Here is a 23,309-nt window from a genome sequence, read left to right as displayed (position 1 = left end):
TGTTGTACATTGTACAGGTTAGTGTAGTGCAGTTGAAGTTTGCACCCCTACAGTGTAATCGTTCTCTCGTTTCGTTGTCGTAGCACAAGAGCGTTGTGGAAAAAAAATCCCCAAACAAAACAAACACCGGTCGCCAGTTTCCAGGTAAGTTTTAGACATAATACGCAACCTACTGAGTAGCATTAATAAGTATTGACAAATTGTAGATCATATAATTGATCAATCAGCTTCGATGCGTATCTGAAAACGTATTAGTATTACAATGATGTTCTTATTATTTATTTTTTTTTTTGTCTATCCACGATGTCTTCCAAGCCGCTCGATCGATTTTATAGTGTAACAAATCTATAGACCAGAAATCGTACATGAAAGGCATATTATTGGCCCGAAAATTTCACAAAAAGTCCACCTCTTCCACTGAAAAAGCCCAAACAATTTACTTGTTTTTCAACGTGATACGGCGGTGCCCTAAAACTTTTTTAAAAACAGACAAATTAATTCAAAATTTGTATGAAATATTCTTTAGATAATGTACTACCGATAAACCGACCAATAAAAAATACCAAAAAATATTTTCCCTAAAAAGGATGGAAACTGTTTCTTTAGTTCGGTTTTTCAAGTAAATTTTTAGAGCTTAAGGTCTTAGGGCCGTATCCATAGTCTGTTCTTAAATCTCTTCTTAAGTCTTACTTTCAAAAGCAATGCTTATGAATAAGTATTCATAAATAAGTTTAAGTCATACTTTTTAAAGTTTTAAGTAAAAGTAATTCTCTTTTCATTTAAAGTCTGCGGAAATTGTATAAAACTAGTTAATTTAGACGCTAAAAGTCTGGATGTTTTTCACGCATCTACTGACAGTTGGCGGCTGACTGATACCTACTAAATCTCCAGAAACAATCTATACAGGGTGATTCATTAGGATAAGACACTAATTTTCTCGGAGTATATTAATATTTTGAACAATATTTTTTTCCAAGATTTTTTTGGTACACATTGTACTATATTTTTCAATATTTTGAAAATTTTTATCAACAATCCTTGAAGGCCAAAAAGGGGGATTTTAGTTTTTTTTTAATGGCAACATACGTTTTTAATTACATAAATTTGTAGACAAAATATAAAAAATAAATTTTAGCGTTTGAATTTTCATTTATTTAATTATTAGCTATGACTTTTTTAAGATACTACATTTTCTTTTAATAATTAACATGTTTCTTCGGTTTTCCAAAACCGGTAGCCCATAAAGTTCATATTTATGTTTACATTGTCTATTGGCGATAACACTTTAACAAAAAAAAGTCACTGGTATAAAAGACTGAAATAATGATAGACAAACGATACTTATCTACAGATTACCTAGTCCAACACAGGTACACAGGTTGGTTTTACGAACCCACTTTATCAAATTATTTTTATGCGTGTAATCAATCAATTCGTCTTTGTAGTAACGATTGAAAATATTAAGGAATACAGTCAAAAAATCAAATCTTTATAAAGTCATAACAAATGAACAAATAAATGAAAATTCAAATGTTAAAATTATTTTTTTTATTTTTTGTCTACAAACGTATGTAATTAAACACATATGTTGCCATTAAAAAAAAACTAAAGTCCCCCTTTTATGGCCTTCAAGGATTGGTGATAACAAATTTTCAAAATATTGAAAAATATAGTACAATGTAAACCAAAAAATCTTGGAAAAAAATATAAATATATTCCGAGAAAACAAGTGTCTTATCCTTAATGAATCACCCTGTATACTTGTTGAAACAAAAAAAAAATCTTTTAGACATTTAATACTTTGTGTTGTACATTTGTCATTTTTTGTTGAATAGAATTAGTAATAGTCCGACTGACTAAAAACTGACTTCACCATCGCCATCATTGTGAAAAAACACACATTTTAAAGAAAAATAACTAGGTTAGTTCCATATCGCGTTATAACAACAAAAAAAGTGTTAATATTGTTGGGTGCATTTCAGGATTATGATAAAATTAAATATTGGAGATAGACTAAATGAAGCAAATTTTAAAAGTTAGAACAAAAGGCAGCATGTAGCTGGTAAAATTAGGTAAAAAGAGTCGGATCGAGTTAAAATTTATAAGGAAAATTTATTTGATAGGTCCTCACACGTCAATAGTCTCAAACTTAAATTATACCCATTTTCCATCTCTCTAGGGGGGGGGGAGGAGGTGCAAGTTTTTTGGGGGTTTTCAGTCGTATTTTTAGGACTTACAAGTTGAAAATTAGTCAGTAGTTAGAACTCATATGTATCTATAACATATTAAACAAAGAAAAAATTCGGCACTACAGTTTTCTTTAACTGCCGGAAACTGTGTTTTTCGCAGATATTGTATATTTTAACATAAACACCTTAAATCTTAAAAAATATTTATCAAATCAGTTTCAACACTTTTATGGACATCTATTCTGAATGATACTATTGAGTTTTGAAACCCAAATACCAGTTTTAGGTTTTAATTAAAAATTTTAACTTCATTAACGGTGTACCAGATGTGAGAAACAAAAAAAATCAGTGTTATTTGGTTATGTTTTTGACGTTGTTTGACGATTCCGTTATCAATTTTTATTAATCAATAAAAACCAATTTGTCGTTATTTAATTAATACATAATTAAATGAATATGTATTTTATTAAGTCACAGTTGATAAAAAGTCGATTTGAACAGGACTCGTATTTTTTGGCGGATTGGATGAATTGAATTTAAGTAACTAAAAATTGCCAGCCATTTCGTGAGAAATTATAACATATAAGTTGATGATACTATAATAGTTCTAATTATCAATTAATGTAAATTAGGTATGTAGATAAAATTATGACATTCAAAAAGTGACAGCTGATAAAAGTTTAATCCGGAAATATTTGAATTTTTTTTTTTGCAATAGTGAAATCTACATTAATATTGTTTATTGATTATCGGTTTTTTTTTGTTATGTTAGACTAAGTGAACGTTTATTTTAAGTGCTATTGTTTTAGAAGCGTTGGAAGTGTTTGCCGAGGCAAATTCGTTCAGCTTGGTAAGTGACTTGCTATTTAGTATTTACTAGCTTCAGTACTGCTGATTCAATGAAATTGTTAATATTATTTATTTACATTTATCCTTATGACAGAACAAAGTGGGTGTTAGAAATATCTCTCATGTTTTATGTTTTGTAAGCAAGTTATGGGTTATAGAAGTAAAAAACCTTTTTTTTTCAAAGACTGCTAAATGTTTGTTAAGATTATGTTTGTATATTACATACAGGGTCCGGTTTCACTGTCGGACCATGTACTTGAAGTTAAACTTTACATACATATTAAACGTTAATCTTTTATGTGTTAGTCATGTGTCTGTGTTATGGAGTGTAATTGTTGACAGTTCACTATCAATTAGCCATAACCTTAGAAAAGGAAATTGTAAGTACAAATTATAAAACTAAAAGCAAAACAAATTTATGAAATTATGAGATTATTTAATACAATGTTAACTAAATATTTCAATCAAAATGGCAAAACACTAATGCCTAAGCATATTGTTATACTGTTATTCATTTAAACACACGCTGGATTAATCTGCTTCATGCTATTTAAACATTTTTAGTTTATCAACTTCCAGCTCTGGTATTGTACAAAATATTTCATTATTTTATTACTATGTCCAAATAAAGATATATTTTAACAATAATTAAAAAACATGAATGATAATACTTTGTATTATGTCTAGATCAACTGTCGGGAAATTTAACTTTGTGATACTGCTCTTGTACTATTTTTAAAAAAGACAATACATTGGGGTCAGCCCATAGTAGAACGGAGAGATCCAAACCAAGTACAGTATAAATCAGCATACTAAGAAATAATTAAAGTGAGAGAATTGCAGTGTTTAAAAATCGTTCATCAAAGCGTTTATTTGAGAGTGATTTTATATTAGGGTGACTATTTTAATAATAATTCCTGTAGTCCTTTGATCTCTCCGTCCTCTCTATGCTTTGATAACAATATGCCTCGCCCCTACAGTATTAGTCTTCTCGGATAAAACCACTTTCAAAATAATGCTTTGATGCTAACCTGTAAACGCTGCACCTCACATTAATTATTTCTTTTATTAAAAAATAATAATCAACACGTCGATAAAAAATATTTAGCTCTCGTATTAGAATACCACTTTATTTTATACTTAAGTACATTTATATTATAATTTTTAACAACACTATAATGAGCGGAGTATAAAAAAAATATAATTTATTAATAATGTATTGAGGTAAAAACGTAATGTCAATACTGTGCTTTAGATCGTCTGACTATAATGATGTATTGACATAGTTATACATTCTATACCGTTATACACTATACGTTATGTATATATTCAATGTTTACAATGTAAATAATTATCAAAAGTCTGTTATAATAATTATATTAAACGTCTACAGCAGAATTTGTCAAGTAATCCAAAAGGGTTTTGGAAGTTTGTTAAGGACCGTAAACAAATAAATTCATCACCCAAACATATGAAATTTAATGATAAATTTTCTGACAATCCTGTCATAATTACTGAATTATTTAAATCATTTTTTGAATCAGTGCATACGCCCGTAGTAACCGTTAATCAATCTTTCTCCAATTTATAAACAAGTAATAATATTATTGATTTCTCTACGTGTATTTTATCTATTGCTGAGGTATTTGATGGATTGTCCATGCTAACAATTGATTGTACAACTGGACCTGATTTAATACCATGTATTATTTTTTATAATTGCCGGTACTCTCTTACTCGTCCCATACATTTTCTTTTTTGTCTGTCTTTATCATCTGGGGTTTATCCTTCTTCTTGGAAAGTCAACTACATTTTTCCTATCTTTAAAGCTGGAGATAGGTCGAATATTTCTAATTATCGACCTATCTCTAAAATTAGTGCCTTGCCTAAATTATTTTAACAGCTATTAGAACCAAAGATCTCAGGTATTTTAAACGATACACTTACATCGTGCCAACATGGATTTCGCAAAAAAAATCAACTGTAACTAATTTATTAGTTTTTTACTCAGACTTAGTCTCTGTAATAAGTAATAAGAGTCGAATTGATGCTATCTGTACTGATTTAAGGAAAGCTTTCGATAGTGTTAATCATAGGAAGTTAATTTTCAAACTTGAACCGCTAGGTGTATGTGGCTCTTTCTTAAGTTGGGTTAATTCATATACTTCTAATAGAAAACAGATTGTAAAAATTAATAATTGTTTATCGAAGTGTATTGATGTTATCTCTGGAGTACCACAGGGTGGTCATTTATCTCCAATATTATTTAATATTTTTGTTAATGACTTAGATACTGTTTTTTATTACTGTAAGTACCTTTTGTTTGCCGGTGACTTAAAGCTTTGTCTGGAAATAAATAGTGTCAATGATTGTAGGAAACTGCAAGCTGATTTGGATAGATTCCAAGAGTGGTGCAGTAATAACTCCCTTTTTATTAATGCCCTTAAATGCTCCCAAATCACATTTTGTAGGAGCAAAGAAACACCTGTTTTCCATTATAATATTGACGGTATTGCGCTGAATATAGTAACTCATATAAAGGATTTAGGTATAATTTTGTCAAGTGACCTGTCATTTAAGGAACATATTTCGCACATAAAAAATAAGGCTTTTAGGATGTTTGGATTTTTAAAAAGAAACTGTTTTGAGTTTAATGACCTTAAGTGCTCAAAAACTTTATACTGTTCCCTTGTTAGGTCAATTGTCGAATATGGCTCGATTATATGGTGCCCTTATCTAATTGGACAAGTCAAAGATCTCGATAAAATACAAAACCGGTTTCTGTATATGCTAAGGATTAAGTTAGGGATTCTGGATTCTAGAATAGATGACATAGCGGTTGGTATTTAGATTCGCTTGCCAAAAGAAGATTTAATAATGACATCAAATTTATTTATAAGTTATTAAATAATGATATTGACTGTCCCGAGCTTTTAGCCCATATTCCTTTTAATGTTCCAACACATCATACCAGATCCCCTCCTTTCCTGTATATTTCTACTCAAAAACAAGACTATAGTACGCATGCTCCTCTGAATAGGATTATTTCTAACTGTGATACTTTAGGTAATGTTGATTTTTATTTCGACTCCCTCCCCAAAATTCATGCTCAAAAATATTATATGTTTTATTAAGTTTATTATTTTTGTTTATAATATTTTATTATTAAAATTTAATTTGTATTAGTTTAGTTATGTTGTATTTCTATTGGTTAAATTGTTAATTTACTGTTTAATTTCTGTACTGCATGCCTATATGGGCGCAGTTAATATTTATTTGCTTTATTTGCTTCTACTAAATTATTATTATTATTATTACATTCTAATACACAAATATATTATAATTAACAATAAATGAAAACATTTTCAATTACCTGTTGACCGTTGTTTTAATCACATATAGCAAGTCAATAGTTACCACTGATCAATGTGTCAATATCCATTTTTTTAGAAAATTCCGGAAAATATTAACAATGTTATTTTTCCAGTTATATCAACTTATGTTTAAAATTGAAGATGGGGGTGTAGTGCGGTAAAGTAAGAGCGAGTAAAAATATAAACATGTTTCGTATAATAGTTATATCATGATAATAAAATATTTTCTTACATTTGGTTGAATAATAGCTAATATACTGTAATGATTAACAGTAGGTATAAAACAAAAGTGTACTTATACTAAATATATTTTCAATTATCTGCTGGCCGTTGTTTTACTCACATACAGCAATTCAAAAATTGCTTCTGATCAATGTGTCAATATCCCTTTGTTTGTAGGGTTTTCCTTAATTAAAATAAGTTTGACTAAAGTTGACATAGTATTATTTTACACTGTAAGACTATTGTCTTCAAAATTTTATTTTTTTCCAATTTGTTATATCAACTCATGTTTATAACTAAGACGGAAGGTGAAGTACAGCAGAGTAATAGCGCACTTATAAAAAATGAATTATCCAGTACTGGCTATTGACCAATCAACGTTTTTGGCAAATTATTCATAATTAGAATTAAGTAAATAAATAATATACCTAGCTATTAAAGTTCTAAAAGTGGTCAGAGCTCTGGAAAATAATATCTTAAATTAGCTATTCTAAATTTTTGTATAATAATATTGCTTAATCATTTTTAAATATAAATATACCGATATTTTAATGAATAAATACTGTAATATGTTTTTATAAACTTTTTTTTTTGAACGGCATGATATTGTTTGTTCTAGTGCAGGACCTAACCGAAATTACCAATCAAACGAATATACAAATAGATCAAATGGCACAAACTATAACCAACCAACATTCAAACAAACCTCAGACGTTCCTTTGCGATTTGTGTAAAAAATGTTTATTTAAAAGCAAATTCTCCGTCACATGATTACCATCCACAGTACTGCAACGGCTAATCGTTCACACAAAAAAACCCAAGTCTGATAAAAAGCCTTACAAGTGTGGAGTTTGTTTAAAAAATTTTACGGCGAAATGCAGTCTGGTAACGCACACACGGCTGCACACGGGCGAAAAGCCCTATAAATGTGTTGTATGCCTGAAATCTTTTTCGATCAAATCCTATCTGGTAATACACGAACGCACGCACACTGGGAAGAAGCCATACACATATGCCGTTTGTTTAAAATCATTTACGTCGAAATCATATCTGGCAACGCACATACAGCTGCATACTGGCGAAAAACCCTACAAATGTGTTGTGTGCCTGAAATCTTTTTCGGTAAAATCCTATATGGTGACACACAAACGCACGCACGCTGTGGAGAAGCCATACAAATGTGACGTTTGTTTAAAGTGTTTTACGGAAAAAAAACAGTCTGGTAAGACACCAAAGCGTGCACCCAAAAGAAAGGCTTTATAAATGTGGCGTTTGTTTAAAATCTTTTGCGGCGAAATCTAGTCTGGTAAGGCACGTAAGCCTGCATACTGGCGAGAAGCGATACAAATGTGACGTGTGTCTTAAGTATTTTAGCCAAAATACTAACCTCACTATACACAAACGTATCCACATCAGAGAAGAGTGTAATGAATGTTTAAAATCTTCGACCCCAAAAGACAGTCTGGCTGGACACAAATGTGTCCATATTGATAAAAAACCATACAAATGTGATGTGTGTCTGAAGTTTTTTGCACAAAGTTCTGACCTTATCCTACACAGACGTGTCCATATCGGAAAAGAATGTAACGCGTGTTAAAAATATATGACCAAAAAAGACTACCTGGCTGGACACAAATGTGTCCGTACTGAAAAAAAGCCATACAAATGTGTTATGTGCTTAAAACGTTTTACAAATAAAGGAATCCTCGCAATACACGAAGGAGTGCACACTAAAGAAAAACCTTACAAATGTACCGTTTGTTCAAAGTCTTTTATGGCGAAATCCATCCTGTTAAGACACCAAAGCGTGCACACTAATAATAATCCTTACAAATGTGCCGTTTGTTACAAAGCCTTTAAGGAAAAATCTAATATGCTATAGCACTTACGGCGGCATACTGGAGAGAAGCCATACAAATGTGCTGTGTGCCTGAAATCTTTTTCGGTTAAATCCTGCCTGGTACAGCATGAACGCATACACACTGGCGAGAAGCCATACAAATGTGACGTGTGTCTAAAGTGTTTTACACAAAAAGCAAACCTCGCAGTACACAAACGATCGCATACTGGAGAAAAGCCTTACACTTGTGACTTGTGCCTGAAATCGTTTTCGAAAAAAACTCATCTGGTTACGCACGGACGCATGCACACTGGAGAAAAGCCTTACAAATGTGCTGTGTGCCTGAAATCTTTTTCGGTTAAATCCTGCATGGTACAACATGAACACATACACACTGGCGAGAAGCCATACAAATGTGAAGTTTGTTTAAAGTGTTTTAAACAAAAATCAAGCATCGCATTGCACAAACGCATGCATGCCACAGAAAAGTCTTACAAGCGTGTCAAGTGCCTGAAACCTATTGCGGTGAAATCCTACCTTTCAAAAAAACATAAACATGTCCATTCTGGAGGAAATCTTTGCGAATGCGAGGTTTGTTTCAAGTGTTCCAAAATAAAACCGGGATCGACATAAACGTGACCATGTTGGAGAACAGTCAGATCTTTATCAGTCATAATTTCTTAATCAGTCTTTACTTACATTTTAAAACTAAGATTTTTTTTTTGTCTTGTGTGTTGTTCATTACTCTATACTTGTTGTAAAAAAAAATATCTCTTAGATATATTATATTACTTTAAATTGTACTTTTTTCTGCATTTCTACATTTTGTTTGTTTGATAAATTATATAAATTCATATTTTATTTTAGGTTTGGTTTATTTAATGCATATGTTTACATGGTTTTGTTTTGCTTACACAATTTTTATATCACATATTTAAAATTAATAATTTACACATTAGCAATGACCCGTGCACTTCATGAATTTTAGATTTTATTTCATATTTTTAGGTACGGCTAAATAAAACATAGTGATATTCTAAATTCTAAATATAAAAAGATAAGTTTGTCTTGTATAATAGTTATATCTTGATAGTTAAATATTTTGTTATACATTGGTTGAAAAGTATTTAATATATTATCATGAATAGCTGTAGGTTTTAATACAAATTTTACTAATATTACAGGTATAATTCTTATCTTGGTAGCTGGGTATTAGGTCATTTTGGTAGCTGGGTATCAGCACTAGCATGTGCCGTCCGGTAAGGATGGCCAGTTTTGTTCAATGTCTATTTTTTTTTGCGTAAAGTAAATTTTGTAGTTCATTTTTATGCTGAGTTACTCCATTTGCATTCTAAAGGAGTATGGTGGTTAGATAAGATAAGTTATTATAAGAGTTAATTATTTTTAAACAGTATTTTGCTTATGACTGACTTGAGTCGTTAGTAAACGATGATAGTTGATTTGTAAGATTTGTTGTGTCTTGGTTGTTTTTGTTGTTTTTTGCTATAGCGTAGATTTTTTATGTGTGAGGTTGAGGATACCCTTATTGTGAGGTGTGACCTAGAGATTTGTTTACAATGTTTGTGTTTGTCGGAGTAATTATTTTTTGTTCAGGAATTATTTTAGACGTAGCTGAATTTGGTATTTTTATAAGATCCTTGTTAACTGTGCATCCTTTATAGCCGGAGAAGTGCTATATTTGGCATAGAGCACATCTGGAAGGTTTATCTGATGCTTTTGATAACTCTATTTTTATATCGTCAATCGGAGTAGTATGCTGTAAGTTTCGAAAAACAACTCTAAACAGTGTGTCTTGTGTAATTTGAGGATTGGGCGTAGTAAGTGGAGTCTGCTGTTGAGAAGTTTTCTTTTTGATTTAATGTGAGAGCCCCAAGTTAATCGTTTGTTGAGCGTGATACCAATATTTGACTTCCGAGGATATTGGGATGATTATTCCTTGGAATTGGAGAGCGATGGAACAGGTTTTTTTTAGTGTAAAGGAAACGTACACAGATTTCTCTCGATTATGTTTAATTCTCCAATTAGATGACCAGAAATCAATTAGATTTAAGTTTGTTTAAAGGAAATTGGAAGTAACTTCAAGATCATTTCCTGGGGAGAGTATTACAGTGTCATCTGCATAAGTGGCCATAATAGTATTTGGTGTTATTGGAATGTCAGCCGTAAAAACATTAAATATTCACTGTCTGGGGGCACTCTTGCTTTAATTTGGTGGTATGATGAAAATGAATTGCCATATCTGATTTTATAACTCCTATTTTCTAAATAAGAACGAATTATTAAGTAATATGGGGCAGGTAGAAACAATTTGAGTTTGAAGAGTAAGCCTTCATGCCATACACGGTCGAAGGCCTATGCTACATCCAAATCCATTATGTACATCCATAATGGATCTGAAGCCAAGTTGGGAATAAGGAATTATGTTGTGGGTGTGTAAGATTGCTGTTATTTTTATGAGTATATTTTTCTTAAACAATTTGGCAAGAGGTGAAATCAAGCTGATAAGTCTATAGGAAGTAATTTCATTTTTTGGGATTGATAATTACAATTGTTGTGGATAATTTCTATATTATTCATATTAATGAAGAATAAGAAATTCGCAGCATACAGTTAAAATATAAGTTATTAGAGCAATACTTTTTTTTGGCAAATTTTTTAGGGTTTTGTATCTTTAAGGTCCTGGTGATTCCCTTCTTTATTTATTAAAAATTTGATTTCACTTGGTGAGTATGTTTTGCAGGTAATGACATTCGATGAAGGCTATTGATAGAAACATTAACCTTTTCTAAGTGTTCGGGGTTGGGATATATGTCAGTATGTGGTTTCTGGATATTACAGACGCCTCTGCAGAGGTAATTAAAAACAAAATGATAACAATTAATTGAACTTCAGTTAGGTTACTGGTATTTTTGTTAACTTAACTTTTAGCTTGACTGATTATTTAGAACTTATGACTGTTAACTCGGTTTAAAATATACTACAGTACTAGTACTCTCGGTTAAAATCACTTTCAAATAAACGCTTTAATGCTAATTTGTAAACACTGCACCTCACTTTAATTCTTTCATACCTCTCTATTTTTGAAAAAAATTACTTTAGAACCTTAAGTATCCAAGCACGTGATGTGTATACATATATTGTACATAGCGTATATCTAAGTTTTTATAGTCTACAGTATATTAATATATGGTAATTGTTGGCCATTGGCCATAATTCAAAAATTACCTTTGATCCATTTGTCGATATACCTAACTTTTTGGTTTTTCGTTATCTAAAAAAAATTTGACTAAAGTTGTCTAAGTATTATTTTACACTATCAGACAATACTAACAATTTTATTTTTTTCCAGTTATATCAACTCATGTTTAAAATTAAAGACAGGAGGTGTAGTGCCGTAGAGTAATAGCGCGCTTATAAAAAAAATAACTCAATAAAATGAATTATACAAAACCAGCTATCACCTGTCAACATTTTCAGCAAATTATTCTTAATTCAAATTAATTAAATTAACATTATACTTTACTATTAAAGTTATAAAAGTTGTCACAGCTCTGGAAATTATACCTTGAATTTGCTATTCTACATTCTGTGTATATTAATATTGCTTAATCAATTTTAAATATATCTATTTTAAATGAATAAATACTATTTTATGTTTTATAAACTATTTTATTTGAACGACACGATATTATTTGTTCTAAAGCAGGACCTAACCGAAATTACAAATAAAATGAATGTACAAATTAATAAAATGGTACAAACTAAAACCAACCAATATTCAAACAAACTTCAGACGTTCCTATGCAAATTTTTGTAAGAAACGTTTTTTTACTAAAACCAATTTCTCCGTCATATGATTACCATCCACAATACTTCAACGGCTAATCGTTCACCCAAAAAACACAAGTCTGATGAAAAACCTTACAAGTGTGGAGTTTGTTTAAAACCATTTAAGGCAAAATCCGATCTGGTAGGACACCAAAGCGTGCACACTAAACAAATGCCTTACACCTGTGCCGTTGTGTTTAAAATCGTGAAAAAATGAACAGACACAATTGAAACAAGAACGACATGTCGATACAAATTTAGCTCCCGTATTAGAATATCTATATATTTTGTACTTTTATTAAATACTATTATACTATACTTTTTAACAACACTATAATAGGCTGAGTATAAAAATTAATATCACTTAATAATAATGTAATAAGGTAAAAACATGGCAATAATATGCATTAGATCGTCTTAGTACAATACTTTATCGACAATAGTTATCCGTATACATTCTAATAAATAACTGTATTGTAATAAACAATAATTAATGAAAGTATTTTCAATTACCTGATACCAGACGGGAGGTGTAATGCGGTGGAGTAATAGCGTGCATATAAAAATAATAACTCAATAAAATGAATTAACTAAAACTGGCTATCGACCAGTCAACAACTTCAGAAAATTATTCTCAATTCGAATTATGTAAATAAATAATACACCTTACTATTGAACTTCTAAAATAGGTCAAAACTATAATATTATCTCTTAATATTAATAGTATCTTAATAGTAACATTAAAAATATAAATACCCATATTTTAATAAATAATTACTGTAATATATTTGTATAAACTTTTTAATTTAAACGGCACGATATTGTTTGTTCTAGTGCAGGACCTAACCGAAATTAACTGTAAAACGATTATACAAATAGATCAAATGGCGCAGACTATGACCAACCAATATTCAAACAAACTTCAGATGTTCCTATGCGATTTGTGTAAGAAATGTTTTATAACCTGAAATCAAATTCACCGTCGTATGATTACCACCCACAACACTGAAATGGCGAATCAATTACTCAAAAAAATCAAGTCTGATGAAACACCTAACAAATGTGCCGTTTGTTTAAAATCTTTTACGGTAAAAACCAATCTAGTAGATCACAAACGCTTCCATACTGGCGAAAAGCCCTATAAATGTGTTGTGTGCCTGAAATTTTTTTCGATCAAATCCTATCTAGTAAGACACGAAAGCACGCATACTGGCGAAAGACCCTACAAATGTGTTGTTTGCCTAAAAACTTTTTCCCGAAAATTCTCTCTGGTATCACATACTCGCATTCATACTGGCGAAAATCTCTACAAATGTGTTGTGTGCCTGAAATCTTTTTCGATAAAATCCAAACTGGCAGCACACGAACGCACGCACACTGGCGAGAAGCCATACAAGTGTGACGTGTGTCCAAAGTATTTTAGCCAAAAATCTCACCTTACTGGACATAAACGAGTGCATACTGGCGAGAAGCCGTACAAATGTGACGTGTGTCCAAAGGATTTTACGCGAAAAGCAACACTTACCCAACACAAACGTGTCCATAATTCAGAAGAGTGTAACGAAAAAAGGACATACAAATGTGACGTGTGTCTCGAGGATTTCACACAAAGTTTTCACCTTACCCTTCACAGGCGCGTCCATATAGGAGAAGAATGTAACAAGTGTTTAAAATATTTCACTCGAAAAGACTACCTGGCTGGACACAAATGTGTACATACCGAAAAAAAGCTATACAAATGTGACGTGTGTCTAAAGGATTTTACACGAAAAGTAGACCTTGCAGTTCACGAAACCGTGCACACTGAAGATAAGCCCTACAAATGTGTTGTATGCTTGAAATCTTTTTGGGAAAAACGTGATCTAGTAAGACACGAACGCACGCATACTGGCGAGAAGCCATACAAATGTAACGTGTGTCCAAAGGCTTTTACACAAAAAGCAAACCTCACAGCACACAAACGAATGCATACTGGAGAAAATCTGCACACTTGTGATGTGTGCCTGAAATCTTTTTCGATCAAATCTTATCTGGTTAGGCACGTACACACGCACACTGGAGAAGGGCCCCACAAATGTTTAGTGTGCCTCAAATCTTTTTCGGTAAAACACCATCTGGTAGAGCATGAACGAATTCATACTGGCGAAAAGCCCTATACTTGTGACGTATGTTTCAAGCGTTTTACTAAAAAATACAACCTAACGGTACACGCACGCACGCATGCCACAGAAAAGTCATACAATTGTGTCAAGTGCCTAAAACCTATTGCGGTGAAGTCCTACCTCGCAAAACAACATAAACATGTTTATTCTGGTGAAGAGCCTTGCGAATGCGAGGTTTGTTTCAAGTGTTTCGCTCAAAAATGAAACCGGGATCGACAAAAACGTAACCATGTTGGAGAACAATCAGATCTTTATCAGTCATCGGTCTTTACTGACAATTTAAATTTAAGATTTTTTTCACTTTGTGTTATTCACTACTTTATAATTGTTGTAAAAAAAAAATATTTTTTTAGACATATTATATTACTTTATATTGTAACATTTTCTGCATTTCTACATTTTGTTTGTTTAATAAATTATGTTAAACAATATTATATTTTTAAGTTTAGTTTATTTAATGCATATGTTCACATGGTTTTATTTTGTTTACACAATTTGTGTACCACATATTCGAAATTTTTAATATAAACAATAACACTGACCCGTGCACTTCATTGCAGCACCAGCATACGCTGTGTGGTCAGGATGGACAGTTTTGTATAGTTTGTACCCGAAATTTTATTTTGTGAGTGTTAGATGTGTTTTAGTGATAACGGATATATTTTTTTTTGTTCGTAAAGTAAATTTTGTATTAATATTTATGTTAAGTTACTCCGTTTGCATTCCAGAGAAACATGGTGATCAATTCAGATATAAAAATGAGAGAAATTCATTTTTTAAAAGTATTTTCTTAATGACTAAGGTGAGAAGTGTATTCAACGGGTTGATTAATGTTTTTAAGTCGTTAATAAACGATGACAGTTGATTTGTAAGGTTCATTTGACCTTGGCATCCGAGCCATTGTATAGGAGACGGTGAGGATGTGGTACTCCTAAAACAAATGTAGTTTAATTAAATAGAATTAGTGTTTTGATCGCTTGGTTCAAAGTCGATAAAGAATAATTGGTAGTGGTAATTTAGTTCGACTACTTGTAGAGCGTTGAAACCAAGACGTGATAACTCTAGTTTTATAACTTTAATCGGAGTTACAATGTATGGGTTTGTAAGAGTAGTTATTTTTTGTTCAGAATTTTTTTTAGACGTAGCTGAATTTGGTTTTTTCCTTTTAGATTTAATGTGAGAAGCCCAAGTTAATCGTTTGTTGAGTGTGACACCAGTATTTGACTTCCGAAGATATTTGGATAAGTATTCGTTGGAATTAAAGAAAAGTTAATGATATAGTGATACAACTATACAGTCAATGAATTAAATCTCGTGATACTGAGTAATGTTAAGGACTTGGGTGTCACTTTGTCTACCGACTTATCTTTTAACACACATATTTACTCAATGTGTGCTAAAGCCTATCAAAATCTTGTGTTTATTAAATGCAATTGTGGTGAATTTAAGGATTTAGGATGCTTTACTCAGGCTTTATACGCTGGGGTCTAGGATTTGGTTTATTGTATTGCAACTGTACTCATTGCCCCCTTCGGGGCGTTACTCTTATAATTAAATAATTAAATAAAATGAATTATTCAAAACCAGCTATCACCTGTTAACAATTTCTGAAAACTATTCTTAATTATAATTAAGTAGGTAAATACATATTATACCTTACTATTAAAGTTATAAATGTGGTCAGAGCTCTGGAAAATTATAGCTTGAATTAGCTATACTAAATTTTGTGAAAATTAATATTGCTTAATCAATTTTAAATATAAATATACCTAATGAATAAATGCTGTAATACAGGGTCATCCACTCGTTATCTCATAGGGTTCAATTAAAAATTAAAATTATTTTTATACAATGTGATCTCAATTTTTCCTGTTTTTTTTTTTGTTTTTACCCATCCCCCGCACAACTTAGTTTCATCAATATATTATTCGACATTTAAAAAGTTAATAATATAAATACGTTATCTTTTAAGTTTCAAAAGTTGCTATCAGAAAATCTAAGTTGGGAGGGGGCTATAAAGAAAAATGAAAAAAATGTTTTAACTTCTTATTAAATTTTATGAGATATTGAGTGGTTCACAATAAGTGGATCACTGTATGTTTTTTTAAAAATTTTTATTTGAACGGCACGATATTGTTTGTTCTAGAGCAGGACAAAACCGAAATTACAAATAAAATGAATGGTCAAATTGATCAAATGGCACAAACTAAAATCAAACAATATTCAAACAAACTTCAGACGTTCCTATGCGATTTTTGTAAGAAATGTTTTTTTAACAAAAAGCAAATTCTCCGTCATATGATTACCGTCCACAATACTGCAACGGCTAATCGTTCACACCGAAAACCCAAGTCTAATGAAACATCTAGCAAATGTGCCGTTTGTTTAGGATCTTTTACGAAGAAATCCGATCTGGTAAAACACATACGCATTCATACTGGCGAGAAGCCCTACACTTGTGACGTGTGCCTGAAATCTTTTTCGGCAAAATCCCAGCTGGTAATACACGAACGCATGCATACTGGCGAAAAACCGTACAAATGTGTCGTGTGCCAGAAATCTTTTTCGATGAAATATAATCTGGCAGCACACGCTCGCATTCATACTGGCGAAAATCCCTATAAATGTGTGGTTTGCCTGAAAACTTTTTCCCGAAAATACACTCTGGTGTCACACGCTCGCGTTCACAGTGGCGAAAAACCCTACAAATGTGACGTGTGTCCAAAGGATTTCACACGAAAAGCTTACCTCGCAGTACATAAACGAGTGCACACTGGCGAGAAGCCGTACAAATGTGACGTGTGTCCAAAGGATTTTACGCGAAAAGCAACACTTACCCAACACAAACGTGTCCATAATTCAGAAGAGTGTAACGAAAAAAGGACATACAAATGTGACGTGTGTCTCGAGGATTTCACGCAAAGTTTTCACCTTACCCTTCACAGGCGCGTCCATATAGGAGAAGAATGTAACGAGTGTTTAAAATATTTCACTCTAAAAGACTACCTGGCTGGACACAAATGTGTCCGTACTGCGAAAAAGCCCTACAAATGTAACGTGTGTCTGAAGTATTTCACGCAAAAAGCACACCTGGCTGTACACCAACGAATGCATACCGGCGAGAAACACTACACATGTGTTGTATGCCTGAAATCTTTTTTGGTAAAATCAAACCTTGTAGTACACGAACGCACGCATGCCGCAGAAAAGTCGTACAAGTGCGTTGTGTGCCAAAAACCTATTGCGGTGAAATCTTACCTCGCAAAAAAACATGTCCATGTCCATTCTGGTGATGAGCCCTGCGAGTGCGAAGTGTGTTTCAAGTGTTTTGCCCGAAAACGTGTCCATGTTGGAGAATAGTCAGATCTTTATCAGTCATCAGTCTTTGCCTACAATTTAAATCTAAGCCTTTTTTTGTCCTCTTGTTATTCTTTACTTTATACTTGTAACAATCTTCTAGACGTTTAATACTTTGTGTTGTATCTTTTTCTGCGTTTCTACATTTTGTTTGTTTAATACATTTTTTTTTAAACAAAGTTCATTTAATGCATATCTCTACGTGGTTTCGTTTTAATTACACAATATTTTATCACATTTTCGAAATTTATAATATAAACACTAGCACCGACTCGTGCAAATCATTGCCCGTAATAAAACAATTTTAGTTTTAATTTTATACTATTAGATACGGCTAAATAAAAAAATTGTATATTCATACAATTCTAAATTGCAAACTCTATAAATGAAAATTCTGCAAGCTTAGACTTTGTCTTTTAACAAAATACCCCATGATACATTGATAACTTTGTCCATTTGAAAACAAGTAACACTGAGCAAGAAAATAAAATATTTTCTTATACATTAGTTGAAAAATATTTAATGTATTATCATGATTAGCTGTAGGTTTCAATAAAAATTGTACTAATATTATAGAAGTATCTTGATAGCCGGGACTTGTTAATGCCGAATACTAGAGGAGATAAGTAATGCGTTCAGTAAGTATTACTTTATACTTGTTGTAACAAAAAAAATAAACATCATTTAGCTACGGTCTTCAGCTGTGGAATTCTTTAAGGATGTTCACCTCGGTACAAAAAAAACCATTTAAAAAATACCAAATGTGGAAAACCGGTTTTAGACACACACTGGCCATATTCAGCAGGAACTAATCGCCACTAACAGTTAGGTACAGTATGACCTGAACCCCCAGGTATCAACAGCAAAGAGGAAGTCATAGTCAATCGAATGAGAATAGGCCAAACACATGTAAGTCATCTCATGAAAAAGCAAGTACCACCCACCCTCCTATCAGGCACCTACTTACTGAGTGCATAGCCCACGAAGAAGAAAGAAATGATTTACATGTGTGAATACAGAGGGATAACAATTTTTCAAGCCTATAAGTAGTTGCTTTCATAAATAATAAACATTGCGTCGATTGCGATAGTAATAGTTGTGTGGCCGATAAATACATTTAAAGTCATCGATACTTTTGTAGCAAAAAAAAAAAAAATTAAATCATTTAAAACATACAATATTACATATTTTACTTTAAAATTATTACAACTATTGTTAGAATTTATTTGTAAAAAAAATAAAATGCTTATTTTTATCATTTGTTTTCAATGTTAAAAAAAAGGAAAATAATTACCATATTTTAATTTTTTTTAATAATTTATTTGAGCTGGCTCGACAGCACATAGTATTTTTATTTTTCAGGACGGTGCTTATAAATCAACATACTACGTAACGTAACGTTTAGATAATTTCACAAAATGCAATCGTATACAATAATTAAATAATAATATAATTCTTATAGATAAGTACAACATGTAAAATTAACCTTTTCAATCTTAAGACGAATATAATAATATTACGCTAGTTAACACACAAATATCATCACGAGTGAATAATAGTAATAATAAATTATAAAATTAGTGCACTATCTGCTTTTATCCGGATAATGTTATTTACAACACAATTAGTTAGATAATATGAAAAACATATAACTATACTAATAATAAGGATAGCGTTTTTCAAGTATAAAAATATATAATTCGTCATAAGTTTATTCTGCAAGTGTGAATTTTATTGGGAGGGGGGGGGGGAAATTGGAGAATATTTTTTAAAATGTGTAATTCAATATCTGTTGCGACCGAGAAAAGACTCCGAGGTTGTGTGCTGGAGCGGACGGTGGGATAAGATCTGTTCACTAATTATTACTGCGCCAAAGTCTTCTCTCGTCGAACGGACAATTGACGTACGACAGCACCAATATATATTTTGATAAAATCAAACCTATAATAACATATTGCGGTGTAGCTTTGATTTTATACAAAACTAAGCTTACACGATAAATATAATAATGTCAACAGTACAATGAACTTTCAAACGTAATTCATACAATTTTATTTTATTTTAATAATAACACAAAAATAATTCATTTTAAAAATAAGTTTAAACGAAAAAAATTGTTAAATAAATAAATACTATAAACACTATTATAAATTTTTTAATTCCTTAATAGTAATAATAATAAACTTTAAACACGATTGGTTTGATTTTTATTTTATTTAAAACAAATAAATAGACTATATTTTTATTTTATTTTTAAATATAATAAAATAACAATGCAAACATTGTGCACGAAAAGAATAAGGATATGCTATATCAATATATATATATTACATATATATATATATACGTATAATATATTGTTATCAAATGCTGTTAAGGAGGTCCGTATTTATGAGTTTTTGGGCCAAAATATTATATATTAAATTATTTGAATAAAATGTTTTAAAAAATACCGACTAATACCTACAACAACAGATCGCCACAAACGCAAGTTATTTATTTATATACACTATTTATTTCGATGAGACAATGAAAAATATTATCAAAATTGTACAAACATCCGTCTCGCAACGACTCTTTGGTCTAGTCTTTAATTCCCACTTTTAAACCGGCAACGATAACCGCTTTCCTTTTAATACTAAAATTAAAAAACAAAATGCATTAAAGTTATGTTGAATCGTTTCTCGATATAATACTACGATTATAATAAATAATGATATACCTTTGGTTATGTAGAGGTAAAAGAAGTCACAGTACAAAATGGTTTGCACAATACCGGCAATGATCACGATCATGTCGAGGAAATTTTCCGTATAGTAACGATAGATCCAATTCAGTATGTACAACGCTCTGTACGAGCCCAACGCAAACAGATAATGCGAAGTAACCGTCTCGGCTTCGCCCGTTCTAGAAACCATGAACAGCTGCGGCATGATGGCGACTGCTTCCAAGTAAATACTAAACGTCCACAGTACCTAAGTGTCGAATAAAATCGTCGCGTTTAAATCAATTAATAATAGGCATTGTCACAGACTTTCGACACAAGTACTTACCTCCATTACGGTGTACACATGAACTATGACGAACGACAGAATAACCGAGGGTACAATTAAATACAATATTCTGGAAAAATAAAAAAAAAACGTTTCAATATAATAATTGCAACAATCCAAAAAAGCGCAACGCAACAATTGGATACCTAAAACTGTCGTGGTTGTGATCATAAGTTGGTTTAAACTTGAAGAACATTAAATACAACGTGCCGTACGATGCGGCGAGGAAAAATACTTTCATAACGCTGTTGTAAACGGACACAAAACTTGTAAACAAATCGAGGTATCTTGCAGTGTACACGATTGCAAATAAAATTTGACTTTTTCCGGATATACCTGGAAAGAAAAAACAGTTAATTTATTTTTTTAATTTTACATTACACAGAACTTGACAAAATAAAATAGTTTTTAATATTTATTTCAATAGTATCGAGTACAATTATTAAGTGTACTAGTTTGTTCTCGCTCTTATAGTTTATATATATTACAAGACGTGTTCACACATAGAATTAGTTTCTTTTTTTTTTGTGAAATGAATCTAGGAACAAATTGTAATATATATATATATATATATATATATATTTATACATTATATACACATCTTTTTTTTTTTAATTATAGCCGAAAAAGGCTTGAAAATATTTGCAATTAGTTTTGGCATGTTTTGAAAAATCAACGTTTAGGCGAATCAATCATATTTTATTAATTTTATAACATATTTCTTAAGAATTGGTAAAGAAACGATGTCTTTTGGTAATGTGTGTATATTTTTTCATATAATTAACAATATGTATTCACTTTTCAAAGGCGTTTATTTTTTAAAAATAAAATTAAAAAAAAACTAATTAATTATGATCGCCTGTTCCTAATAAAAAGTGTATAAAATATATACATTCACAACGAAATTAAAATCTAAAATTACACATTTAGAGTCGTTCAAATATAATAATATTATATACTTTAACATCTTGTTATACCATTTAGTTTAATGTGTTTAGCCAGTATTGTTTTATAGCTGCTTATTATTTTTATATATTTTTTTACACGTGTGTTTACAATATTGTTACTATAATGACAAACACAGCAACTTATCGAGTAATATATTTTGTTTGATTGCCTATTCGTTAAACCTTTTTTTTTCCTTCATAATAGCTGTTCAAAATCCATCCCATTAACATTTTTTTTTTATAGAATTAATTTACACGTGCAAATGTCACACACGGCTAATAATGTAACACATTATTTGAAATATACAGCAATAATTGTTTACTGCCATTCTCACCAGTTTGGTTTAAGCGTCATTAAACTGTACCTATTTAATTTTTAAGTTTGACTGCCTGAAAACGGCCAATAGTGCAAATATATATTAACAATGTATTGTTTTTTTAAAAAAGATTAAAAACAAAATGTACTAAGATTATCGAAGACAGCACAAGACGCTCTATTGCACCGTCCCTCGGATCTTACGTCCGTAGTAGTGTTGTAATGTTGGTCCTCGATGGCCGACGAGACGCGGGCAAGCCCTATGAACCCATCGTCTGCGTCTGCTCGGACACCGCACAGCGATTAGCGTTTCTAGCGATGGGCTGACTTACCGGCACACGATCTGGTCTTCCATATTTTCAGCAGCAGCAGCAGGACGGCCAGCAGATGCGACAAATCGCCGCAAAGTCTGAATATGTTCATGATTGTATTTTTTTCAACGCGGATTCCACTGCTGGTGTATTATTACAATAATATATTGTTACAATGGGTACCTAATAACACAAGTATTTAGATGAGTGTATCACTGGGCTAACATGAATACGATGGTAGAAGAATGGAAGGTGTCGAGCGGAAAACAAAAAAAATACACACAAAACCGTGCGATACGTATACGTTTGTAGTTGATTAAATAGACCAATGTGGAATACAAAAAAAAAAAAGTAAAAAATAATAGGATACTCGACGAATCAAAAAATATAATATATTACAATAACTGTACACCAGTAGATAACACGGACGAGGCAGCTGCGGAATGACGTGGCCGGCGTTTTTTTTTTCCACAAATTATTGTAAATAACTATTCGACAACGACACGGCGGCAGCGGCAGCGGCGGCGGCGGCGGCCCGGCTATCAGCGGTACGACCGGTGTGACCACCCGCTGCGAGCCGCATCGACCCGTGGGTGGACATTTAGTGTTTCCCGTGTGGCAGCACTGCGACCGGGCGGCGCGCCGGCGGCGGATGACGGATCACCTTTGAAAAAAACAACTTTGGAGGGTAAAACATGATATTATAATTATTATTGTTTTATTAGTAGTAAATATTCATATCATTTTTTTTCCACAATATAATAACTAATTCGACTGTATTTCTTTTTGAAAAAGTTATATTGCGTTTTGTAATTTTAAGATCAAAATTGTGTTGTTTTT

At 31.6% G+C, this 23,309-nt stretch overlaps 2 protein-coding genes across 8 annotated transcripts; one reads left to right on the top strand and one right to left on the bottom strand.

Moving 5' to 3' along the window:
• LOC126835011 (zinc finger protein 888-like) lies at positions 1 to 18,011 on the top strand. 7 transcript variants are annotated; one of them, XM_050567317.1, is made up of 3 exons: positions 1 to 144; positions 2,999 to 3,039; positions 13,163 to 14,828. In XM_050567317.1, exon 3 carries the CDS (start codon positions 13,310 to 13,312, stop codon positions 14,687 to 14,689), a length of 1,380 nt encoding a protein of 459 aa, XP_050423274.1. In that variant the 5' UTR covers positions 1 to 144; positions 2,999 to 3,039; positions 13,163 to 13,309; the 3' UTR covers positions 14,690 to 14,828. The 7 variants fall into 7 exon arrangements, 6 of the variants coding, with proteins under 6 accessions (XP_050423274.1, XP_050423257.1, XP_050423283.1 ...); XM_050567300.1 differs by having other exon boundaries at positions 13,158 to 14,828; XR_007685124.1 differs by lacking the exons at positions 2,999 to 3,039; positions 13,163 to 14,828 and adding an exon at positions 7,254 to 7,750.
• A 2,323-nt stretch (positions 18,012 to 20,334) lies between these two features.
• LOC126835119 (ER lumen protein-retaining receptor) lies at positions 20,335 to 22,923 on the bottom strand. Its single transcript, XM_050567414.1, has 5 exons — positions 22,491 to 22,923; positions 21,042 to 21,231; positions 20,896 to 20,965; positions 20,565 to 20,817; positions 20,335 to 20,480 (listed from the first exon to the last, which is right to left on the bottom strand). Exons 1-5 carry the CDS (start codon positions 22,579 to 22,581, stop codon positions 20,446 to 20,448), a joined length of 639 nt encoding a protein of 212 aa, XP_050423371.1. The 5' UTR covers positions 22,582 to 22,923; the 3' UTR covers positions 20,335 to 20,445.
• Positions 22,924 to 23,309: the final 386 nt, after the last annotated feature.

This window comes from Adelges cooleyi, unplaced genomic scaffold (assembly GCF_023614345.1).
Source record: "Adelges cooleyi isolate 19-005CV unplaced genomic scaffold, UGA_ACOO_1.1 ACOO_flye_CR_arks_rails_tigmint_CR_PRNA_1, whole genome shotgun sequence".
Classification (NCBI taxonomy): Eukaryota; Metazoa; Arthropoda; class Insecta; order Hemiptera; family Adelgidae; genus Adelges; species Adelges cooleyi.
The sequence above is the reverse complement of the archived record's forward strand: the minus strand, read 5'-3'. Positions and strand labels throughout refer to the sequence as shown.

What these genes read in the sequence shown, in the direction of transcription:
- LOC126835011 (XM_050567282.1), top strand. Translation starts at nt 13,310, where the DNA reads ATGATTACCACCCACAACACTGAAATGGCGAATCAATTACTCAAAAAA.
- LOC126835119 (XM_050567414.1), bottom strand. Translation starts at nt 22,581, where the DNA reads ATGAACATATTCAGACTTTGCGGCGATTTGTCGCATCTGCTGGCCGTC. An exon ending in ATGTGTACACCGTAATGGAG is followed by an intron (nt 20,818 to 20,895) that starts GTAAGTACTTGT and finishes TTCGACACTTAG; the next exon opens with GTACTGTGGACGTTTAGTAT. An exon ending in TTACCTCTACATAACCAAAG is followed by an intron (nt 20,481 to 20,564) that starts GTATATCATTAT and finishes TTTTAATTTTAG; the next exon opens with TATTAAAAGGAAAGCGGTTA.